The sequence below is a fragment of the Lepisosteus platostomus genome, chromosome 4 (assembly GCF_059453375.1).
Source record: "Lepisosteus platostomus isolate fLepPlt1 chromosome 4, fLepPlt1.hap1, whole genome shotgun sequence".
NCBI lineage: Eukaryota > Metazoa > Chordata > Actinopteri > Semionotiformes > Lepisosteidae > Lepisosteus > Lepisosteus platostomus.
The window spans coordinates 4,528,541-4,538,512 of record NC_142614.1 but is presented as its reverse complement, the minus strand read 5'-3'; the positions used below and the strand labels follow the sequence as shown (position 1 = coordinate 4,538,512).

At 44.8% G+C, this 9,972-nt stretch overlaps 1 protein-coding gene and 1 non-coding gene across 2 annotated transcripts; both read right to left on the bottom strand.

Moving 5' to 3' along the window:
- Positions 1 to 58: 58 nt before the first annotated feature.
- trnai-uau (transfer RNA isoleucine (anticodon UAU)) lies at positions 59 to 152 on the bottom strand. The gene is made up of 2 exons: positions 115 to 152; positions 59 to 94 (listed from the first exon to the last, which is right to left on the bottom strand). It is a non-coding gene; the product is annotated as a tRNA-Ile (tRNA).
- A 3,681-nt stretch (positions 153 to 3,833) lies between these two features.
- On the bottom strand, positions 3,834 to 8,001 carry LOC148672169 (mRNA decay activator protein ZFP36L1). Its single transcript, XM_088627627.1, has 2 exons — positions 7,613 to 8,001; positions 3,834 to 6,521 (listed from the first exon to the last, which is right to left on the bottom strand). The coding sequence occupies exons 1-2, from the start codon at positions 7,664 to 7,666 to the stop codon at positions 5,391 to 5,393; spliced, it is 1,185 nt and encodes a 394-aa protein (XP_088483753.1). The 5' UTR covers positions 7,667 to 8,001; the 3' UTR covers positions 3,834 to 5,390.
- Positions 8,002 to 9,972: the final 1,971 nt, after the last annotated feature.

Below are 9,972 nucleotides of genomic sequence, written 5' to 3'. Positions count from 1 at the left end.
CTACTATCTCTCATCACAGGTGTTGCTTTAACAGCGGTAGTTTCCCCGCAAAAACTCGTGCTCCAGGTGAGGCTCGAACTCACAACCTCGGCATTGCTCTGCTTCGTACTGCTGTATAAGTACCGCGCGCTAACCGATTGCGCCACTGGAGCTCCGGCTGTACAGTTGAGAAAGTGGTCTCTTGGCCACTCGCGGGGACCGCGCTGTTGCGCCACTTCAGAGCACCGTGCAGCGGCGGGCTGCGCAGCCCGGGAACTACGAGACGGCGGCTCGTTCAAAAGCGCCAAAATCAACACAAGCGGAGAAAGAACAAAACTGCTTTCGTACAACACCGGTGTGCATGCGCTTCTATATCGCAAAGAAAACGTCCGGTCTTGATTTTTGTTCTTTCTAACTAGGATTTGGGCTTTCTTGTTGTCAAATATTTGTTTTGGTTTTATGGTGAGTTTGAAGACAAACAACATTTCCATGTCTGTTGGCAAATGGATTTAAACGTCATTAAATTAAAAAAAAACGTTATATGTATTTTTGTGCGCACTGAAACCCCCTGGCCCTTACCCATCATGGCCTCCTAATAATCCCCATCTCTGAACTGGCTTCATCACTCTGCTCTCCTCCCCACTGAGAGCTGGTGTGTGGGGAGAGTACTGGTGCTCTATGGCTGCCGTCGGATTATCCAGGTGGGGCTACAGGTGATCCCCATTACCTGTAAAGCGCTTTGAGTGGAGTGTCCAGAAAAGCGCCATATGAGTGCGAGGGATTCTTCTTCTTATTGTTATTAATCAACACACCAACAGAAACTGCATTTGTGACGCGGTCAGGCTGGGTTTTCCGAAGGTGAAGAGCTCGCCCAGTCCTAGGAGCGCGGAACCAGCTGAGGGACCTTCACCACTTCACCCTGGACCTGGAATTACACCGGCGGACTGACGAGCAAGAGTTTGAAATGCTACCTTTAACTGTAGCCAGCGTATCTTTGATGGCCGTTAGGAAACCAGAGGTCTGGAGAGAAACATCACGCGAACTCCACACGGAAGGTACCCCTTCTCTGTGCCATCAAGCCCAGGAGCTGTGGGGCAGCAGCGCTGACCATCACGTGTGGCTCACGGCCATTGATCATTAATGTCAAAATGGCTTAAAGAACAATCGTTAACTCTGGGGATTGTATTTACATAGTTTCCGCTGTCAACGTACAAGTGCATCTTAAACTTAAAACATCAACTATATTTCATTTAGGAGCGACTGTTTAAAAATATTGGCCCAGAGTTCAATGCTCATCAGTTCACTTTATTCTCAACCACGGTAGTGTTATCTCAATTGTACTATTCCCTATGAAGTTTCCCGATTTATTGCTGTTGTGCTCATTTTGTGCTCCAGGATTTGAACGGAATGCAGTGCGTGATTTCAACCAGTAGGTGGAAGCAGATACCGTTACAAATATTCTCCGACTGACGGGTTTTAATACAATTTGTTGCTACAGTTGTGAAAACTGTATCCGTGCTCTTACACATTAAAGAATGCCATTTACCGTTATTTTAAAGTCTTATTTTAATATCTTTCACGTGTCTCTTCTGCCCAAACCTTGTCAACAATGTTAAACATTATAGAACAGGAAACGGTATAGTCAATTCTATGCACAATGGTGTAAAAATATAACTCGAGTATGCAAATCATTTTTAAACAGTGATAAGCTTTCTAAGCATAATACTCTGAAGCATCTTTTTCATTAAAAGGCATTGTTTGCAGCCTTTACTTTATGCCCTCATTGAAATGGCTCTGAAATTAAATGTTATGCATTTTTAAATGTATTTGAATTACTTTAATCACTATTAAACCGGCAAGCAGCCTGTAGAACCACTCGGTCCTTTCTGTACTCCGACTTTAATGAGGAAAAACCCACGTGTAGAAAGGGAACAGGGGAAAACTTTTCGGAACCACGGGAAAAAAATCACAGAAGTGAGCCGTTTGAAAGGCTTGCACGTGGCACTTATTGAACACAGTACTGTAGGTTTCAGATTACATGAGTGTGAGAACTAATCAGTACATTCTGAAAGTCAGCTTCAACTACACAGTGAATCATTAAGAAATGATCTTAGATGCTGGTCAAAGCAACAGTATATTTTTCTGGGTGTAGTTGTAGATTAGTGGCATAAACACAAGCTCTTACCGCCTTAATTTATTGGTTGATTATTAGTTGTGCAATGGATAGGACCAAAAGTTGGGTTCAGTAGGTTTAAGCTGGCCCTTCAAATGTTAGGCCTATATTTAATTATGCCTGTTTTGTCTTTTTTGGAGGGTTTGGGTTCCTTCTGTACTTAATTAACATTGAAATGTACCTCCATTAAAAAAAACAACAACTTAGTACAGTAAGTAAAAAAGTACAGTAGACCTGAATTCCTCTGTTGCTACAGAATGTTTATTTGGACTGTGTTAGACATTTTTTTGGGGGAAAAAAGCCTCAAGCAGGATACAAGAACATTTCTCACATGGCTATTTTTTTCTGTACCTAAATGACTCATTATATACAACCCTGTGTAAAATGCATGTAGCACCTAAACATCAAAGGCACCAGTTTCATGGTTGGTGACATTAAAGGTTTCACAGGCCAACAACGTTTCCATCCCTGCTGTATGGCTTGGAATAGAACTGCGAGAGAGCCTGGCAGGCTCTGTGCTCTGATGAATGCAACTGTTGTGTCACTTGCACACTGCAGCTTCTTTCTTTTGATTTCAAAGCAGGCAGAAGTTACAAGTGTGGCTCTAAAAACTCCTAATCGGTAGCCGTTGCCAGAACTGCTCTTAGCACTAATCATGCAGCCTCTCCCTCCTAAGACAATCGATGAAAGATGCCGCTTTCATGTTAAAGATGGGTGTCGCACTTTTCACTTTCTGCATTGGCTGCCAGGCACACTACAGAAACGTTGCTTTATTTTTCAGTCACGTAGTTAGGCGCGGGCGAGAAATTCGTTTTTGGTCCGGGGAAGGTAAGACGACTGGCTAACCGGCCCAGAGCAGGGCTGGAGATGGGGGTTTGGGGTCTGAAAAGCTCTCTATGTGGCAGCCTGCGACTGAGCGAGAGAGCTCAGATGCTTTGTGAAAAGGAATCAAAACTCCCCAGCAAACAGTTGGACACCCAACTCAAAGAGCCAGATTTTCCCCCCCCTGAGCTCAGGCGACTAATAAATCTGCTTTCAAGACCTTTAGCCTCTGAATGGACTTGCAAATCGTGCACATAGTCCCATCCTCATCCCCACTTCATTTACATGACCTGCATTAGCATACAGATGTTACTAAGAAAGAAGAGAATGGTCTCACAAAAGGCTGCTTGCAAAGCATACCCTGCTGCCCTTTTTTGTGTGGTTGTTTCTCTCAGAAGAAGAGTAATTGTCAACTAGCCCATTCCTCAACAGATTGCGAGTGCGTGTTGCTCCCAAGGAGAAGAATGGGGAGCTTCTGTTCGTTTCTGACGCAGTTTGCTTGTATCAAAATCAGAGATGCCAAAGTTGGGTTGCAGCGACTAAGTTTACAGGCTCCCTTTGCAAAATAATACTGCTGAACAGCTTCAGTGTGTGAAATTGTGAGAAGAAAACCATGAAGGGTTTTTTTTTAATAAAGTATTGCAAAGATTCCTAAAGTAAGAAATTTTAGAAAAGCAAAGCCCACTTCATTACTGCTACTTTTTTTTTTTTAAGTAAGACATAAATGGGGAATCAAGTAAGTTTAATTTAAATATATCACTCAGTTTGGCTTTGGTCCTTAATTGGTTACATAACATTTAAGTAATGCATTGAATAGTATTAGATTTATGATTCCAGAGCAAACAAACACAGGACATGCTTTTTAATAAAACAGGTTTATTTTAAAAAGAAAATGTACAAATATATTAAGATAAAAACAAAGATTTCCATGCCATGGAATGTAAACAATAACTTTAAATTATAAAGAAAAAAAAAGACAAAATATATACTTTTTTTTTTGCTTTAACGATGAAAAATAAATAGGTTTTAAGTTAACAAATGCAAAAGCTTGTTGTTTTTTTTTTTTCCTGTCACGAAGTTAAGGCAAGAGTTACACAGTATAATACCCTTCTTGGCTAAGTTTGCACTAGATCAAAAACTAAAAAAAAAGTAATGTCTGATGCAGGTATACATACAAAATTTTGTTTTCTTACAAAACTATAAGCAACTTAAAGGAAGGATAGAAGTACAATTCAGGGACTAAATGGAAGCATCCATTTTCTCCAATGGCATAATTTTCACATGTCTGAAAGGATTTGTCTTCTTAGTTTGTATTGTTTTGGAACCGGTTTACCACAACAGCCTCACAACTCTTGTCTTCTGAGTGCCATGTAACCCCCAGTACTGCAGAATGCATTGGCATATTCACCTTCTTTTTACATTCCGTGCTTCTGAACATATGCAAGCTGCTGAAATTCATCGAAAATTACTTTTGACACTCTTTTATTACTTCAGAAGTTTCTAAGGACTGTTTGCCGTGAACATGGGTTAAATTGGAAACAGCAGTTCTAAAACTAAAAAATGGCAGTTTGGGTAACAAGAACAATCAGTTTGGCTCTCGATCTATGGTTTCTTGAGATCTATTACAGCTGAAAATTAGTTTTCTCCAATTTAGAGGAAGCTCCTAACCTCTCCTTAGTCAACATCCTGAGCTCGTTTCCTACATTCAAGGAAGTCTGTTTTTCCCCATAAAGCTACAAAATAGCCCAAAACAAAGATGAACTCTTTAAAGCCTCTATTTAACATTGCATTAAAAAAAGAAACAGTAACATTTTCACACAGTAAGAAAACAATACAAGCAATACTGTTTAGGACAAAAAATAGCAATAAATAGAAAGCACTAATATGGTAGGCTAGTCAATAATACTGTCTTTAAAGATGCCTTTACTAAAGGCTACACTTTACATACATTTTGGAATAAACAGAGACATTAACTCTATTAACCTCGGATCGTCTAATTAGCTTTGGCAACACAAACTATAAGGGCTCAGGTGTGGAATAAACCACGGTTTTGAAGTTGTTTGTTTGACATTAAACGTGGATACAAAGCCACTACACGTAAGTGACATGAACAGACATTTACAATGTGTATTAGTCTCTACACAAGCCCTAGTTAGTTATTTTTTTATCGCATTCATTATTAAAAAGTACAAAAATGGGTACGGAAAATTCTTAAACAGAACTTTCTTGTTACTTTCGCTGAAAGACAATATTAAAAAAAAGTTTAAAGCTAATTTAACGGTACCCATAGTAGCTAAAGGGGTATACAACAGTATACAGTGTCTGGATAAAAAAAAAAAGTCACGCGTATAAAACAAAGCAGTGGCGAAACTGCTTCAAAGAAAATGCAATATGCACTTTAAATGGTCAAGCTCCTCTAGTCGTCCAATACGGAAAGGCGGCTGAAAATCGGGAGGCGTTTGGACTCGAAGCTGGGAGATTCGGAGCCACTGAGGCTGCTGGAGCTGGTGTAGCCCTCCTGGTCCGAGAGGGAGTCGGCGGAGGCGCTTCTCTGGAGCAAAGGCAAGCCCGGGAAAGTGAAGGCAGTTCTGTGCCTGTTCTGGCCGGCAGGAGGCTGAGCGCAGTGAGCGCAGGGGGAGTCGCTGACCGCGCAGAAGCGAGGAGTGAGCGGCTGGTCGCCGCCCGCGTCCCCGCCGAACTGGTAGCCGTGCTTCAGAGCTCCAGGCTCGGGAAAGATGGGAGAGAGGAGGTCGGGGCTTCCAGTGGAAGGCGGGGGGGAGACCGAGGAGGCCCTGGAGAACGTCAGAGGCTCCTGGGCGCTGTGGAAGCCGGAGAGCGCCGGGGACGAGAAGCCGGCGAAGCTGACGCTTTGGCGCAGCAGTTGCGGGCGCCCCCGCGGCGGCTGAGGACCGCTGGGCGCCTGGGCGGAGCGCTGCTCGTCCGCGTTGTGGATGAAGTGACAGCGGGCACCGTACGGGCAGAAGCCGATCGTGTGGAAAGTGCGGCACGGTTCCGTTTTGTACTTCGGGTGCCTGCTCAGGCCTCGCAGCTCCTCCAGCCCGTGGGCGAACTGACACTTGGCCCCGTACTTGCAGTTCCCGCTCTCTTCGTAGGTGCGGCACAGCTCGGTCTTGTAGCGGGACGAGACGGGGGGAGTGGAAGCGGGCGACTTGGTAGGCGACAGCGAAGACGCGCTGGCGCTCAGCCCGGGAGGCGGCGGCAGGACTGCGGGAGACGGCGCAGCCCCCTGCCCGGCGCTCCCGAAGTTGCTCACCTGGCTCTCGATCATGCTGACCGAGCGGTCGACCCGAAACGGGATCTGGCTGAGACACGACCTGGGGAACTGCTGCTGCAGGTCCCGGCTCCAGCTCTGGCTGCCGGGCTGCACGGGCCAGCTCACCGGTTCGCTCAGCTGGTCAACGCTGCCGCTGTTGAACTTGGAGTTGGGGAGGGAGACGGGGGACATGGAGTGCCGGCGCTGAAAGCTCACAGTCCTCTTCTGAGCTCCGGGCGCTACGCCATCTGTCATGTCCAGACTGAGGAAGTTCTGTGACGGCGGGGGGAGAAAGAGAGAAAAAACCAAATTCCTTTATTAGAAACTGGAATGGGAGCCAAGATGAGCCCTCGCTCAAGGAAAACCTGGAGGCGAACCTGCACGTGTTTCGGCAGAAAAAAAAAAGCTATTACCATAACAAGAACCTGCGCGTGATCTGAATAGGGAAACGCCGCCACGAGACTTACATGCACCCAAAAGGTCGATAAGATGTCGAGAGTAAACACTGCTCAAACCTGCTGCACGGTTTATACTGAACCGGACACATCTATTTCTAGTTGTGACCGCTGTTTTAATTCACCAATGATCCAACCACATCTGTCAGGCTAATGTTTAAGACCGGCAGTGTTACAGAAAAGCGGAAAAAACAAAACGGTTATTTTCGGGGTTTTGTATCTCAGCCTTCTCGAAACGCTTTTAAATATTACTAAACATCTTACAAAAACTAAAAAAATAACAGTATGGATCACACGCTATTACTGACATACTCCCGTTGAAATGCACAAGACAATGTCGCACCAGGCTTGTGTCAAAGGCAGTTATGCCATGGGTACCAGACTTAAACGCGGCATTAATAACGGTAAAAAAAGCCACTATGCATCAGGAACAGCGGTTTGAAACCTCAGCGAGTGCAGGATAAGACACCTGCTCAAAGTTGGACCGCACTACAGACTGTTAATGTTTCAACTTTCAAGTCACCACATCAGAGTGTCCACTTGGGCAAGTCGATAGCCTTGCGATGATTAAAGTGTCGTGCCGAAGGGTACAAATCGCAATTTTACACAACTACACTACCACTGCCGTAGCCACTTTTTCTAATAACTATTTGTTTGAAAAGTTTTTCAAACAACTATTATTTCGCGGTATCATGAAGGAAAAAAAAATTATCCTATGTTCCGATACCCCTTGAAACATATTTTATGGAGCGAGTCATTTAAAAAAAAAAACATTGTGCAGGTCTGAGACTAAAATTGCCTCATCTAATAAGACTTCTGTGTTAACTACGTCTCTGGATGCGACGCATGGAAGAGTTCGCTCTCTTAATATCCCGCCGCTTCAGAGCGCCCCGTCCGCGGTCGCCTTACCTTGCAAAACTCGTCATCCAATTCCAAGAACGGCGTGAGGAAGTTGGAGGGCATGCTGGCTCGTTAGTTTTATCCCAGTAACAGTCAGTCAGAAAGTTCAGCTGCTTTTACTGCCCTGACCAAGAAAAACTTAGCAGCAGCTGTTCTGGAATCTTTCATAAATAGTGCCGAGCGCTCAATAGTGACTCCACCTCCGGGCGACGCAAGCAGGCGCGTTTTCACCAATGGGGGGCCCCTTTCTAATAGCGCACTGTGGTGCAGTCCAACTCCACCCTATTCGTTTGTGGACTCGGGGCCGATTAGTACGCATCCGTGAAGACTAGTGGAAATCCCTGTCACCTGAGCTGCTGCTCCGCCTTTTCAGATCCGGGACAGGGGAATGGGCAAAAGTAAGTGATAGGGCTCGTAGGGACTCTCTCATTGCGCAAATCCGGCCCCATCATCCACGTGCAAGGACTGATAATGGACGATCACCGCCTGTTAGGAAGTTGTGTCTATTTGATGTTAGCTTTAATCGTTTGTTAGAACGTGTATCTACTGTGAAATGCGTTTTGAGAAATAAAGTGTATTTGATTAAAAAAAAAATCCATCCGACACTTGAAAGAAGTATTACATAAGTATTTTAGATTTTGAAGCCTCGTAGCGTTCCCTGCCCCTCGGTCCATCCTGTCGGGATTTTACACGGTTTCTGAATTCTTCGCGTTTCGGGCACGACGCTCGCTTTGCTCCGGTGCGGCTTTCGCGGAAGTAAACAGATCCCTGCAAAACGACGCTCTTAAGAAAACAACGCAAATGGTATCTTTCGGGGCTTACGGAATATGTTACTTGGGGAGAAATATTGCAGCTGTTATCGTTTGTATTCTCCGAATAAAATACTAATAGACTTTGTATTTTCAGTATGCTTTACAAGGTATTCTGCACCGTCGATAATGCTGGTATAGTACTGCAGCTACTTGTGGGTTTCTAATGAAATGTATGTGAAGTGATCGGGTTCGTAGACTTCAAGCCACTTAAAAGTAGCTTTAACGTCAAAGCGTTGTTAATGTTAAACTTTGCAATCGACGGGCAATCCCCAAACCTCGGGAATTCAAATAAATCGCGGGCATTTATAGGTCTTAAGCTTCTGTTTTTGTAGGTTGGTGATCACTCACACGACGTCACTTCTTCGTTACGTGCTTGAATAAAATGCGGGCAGTCCGGGATCTGATTAAGGCTGGATAATTTGGCTTCGTGTGGAGGCTTTTCTTCCGAGGTTATAGGTCAGCGCTCCCCTTTCTGGATTTCATTACTGTTTTTTACTGCCCCTCCATTACTGCAGAAGTTAACGTATTGCCAGAAAAAGCAGAAGTATCCGATTTTTATCTTGCCTTAGGCTGGAGAAGAGAAGATCACTTTATTGGCCATATACAATTTCTTGTATCAGGAATTTTTTTTCACCTACCCCAACTTGCTCTCCATGAGACACACAGACAGGGAGAGAAGCTGGGGATCAGAGCACAGGGTCCGCCATTTATACAGCACCCCTGGAGCAGCTGGGGTTAAGGGGATACGAACCAGCAACCTTCCAGTCACAGGTGCAGATCCTCAGCCACAGAACCACATGAACTGGAGGTGAAAGCCAAACATTAGTCTGGTATAGTGCCTTTTTAAAATTCATGTCTAAGATGCATGTTTACGTTATACATTAGCTACGTCATGACAAGTTTCTTTTGATTGTGGAGTCAAGGATAAAAAAAAACCTAATTGAGTTCTGGGGGCTGGAGGTGTGCCTTTCACACTTAAGGACAGATGTCATGATAACCTCGTTATGGACTGTGAGGATACTTCCCAAAGCCGTCTTTCCTTACCTTAGGCTCCAATACAGTTTGATCCTCCGCTCCTGCTTCCTCATTCTTTAATCATCCACATCCCTTCTCTTCACTTTCAGTAAGTGCTGATCCCATCCAGGGGCACGGTGTCCCTGAGTCTGTCCCAGGGAGCAAGGCGGGATACATCCTGACTGGGATGCTAATCTATCACAGGGTGTACACAGACACAAATGCACACACTCACAACGGGGCCAGTTTTACTGAAGCCAATGAACCCACCAGCATGTCTTTGGATTGTGGGAGGAATCTGGAGCACGTGGTGAACACGGAGAGACCATGCAAACTCCACACAGACAGCACACCAGGAACTGTTTGGGCATTGTACAGGCCATCCATCCCGGATTCTGATCACTCAGCACCAAGATAGATGAGCTGCAAAGATGGATTTCCAACCCAGAGAACGATTTCTTCCTCACTGAATGGACAGTTATGACTTACAGTACGTGTCTGGGAGGCGGGGTGAAACCAGAGTAACTGAAAAAAGCCCACACT

Bases quoted from the DNA above. Each gene is read 5' to 3' on its own strand.
- LOC148672169 (XM_088627627.1), bottom strand. From the start codon at position 7,666: ATGCCCTCCAACTTCCTCACGCCGTTCTTGGAATTGGATGACGAGTTT. The intron at 6,522-7,612 runs GTAAGGCGACCG...CCGCCGTCACAG, and splicing joins TGGATGACGAGTTTTGCAAG to AACTTCCTCAGTCTGGACAT.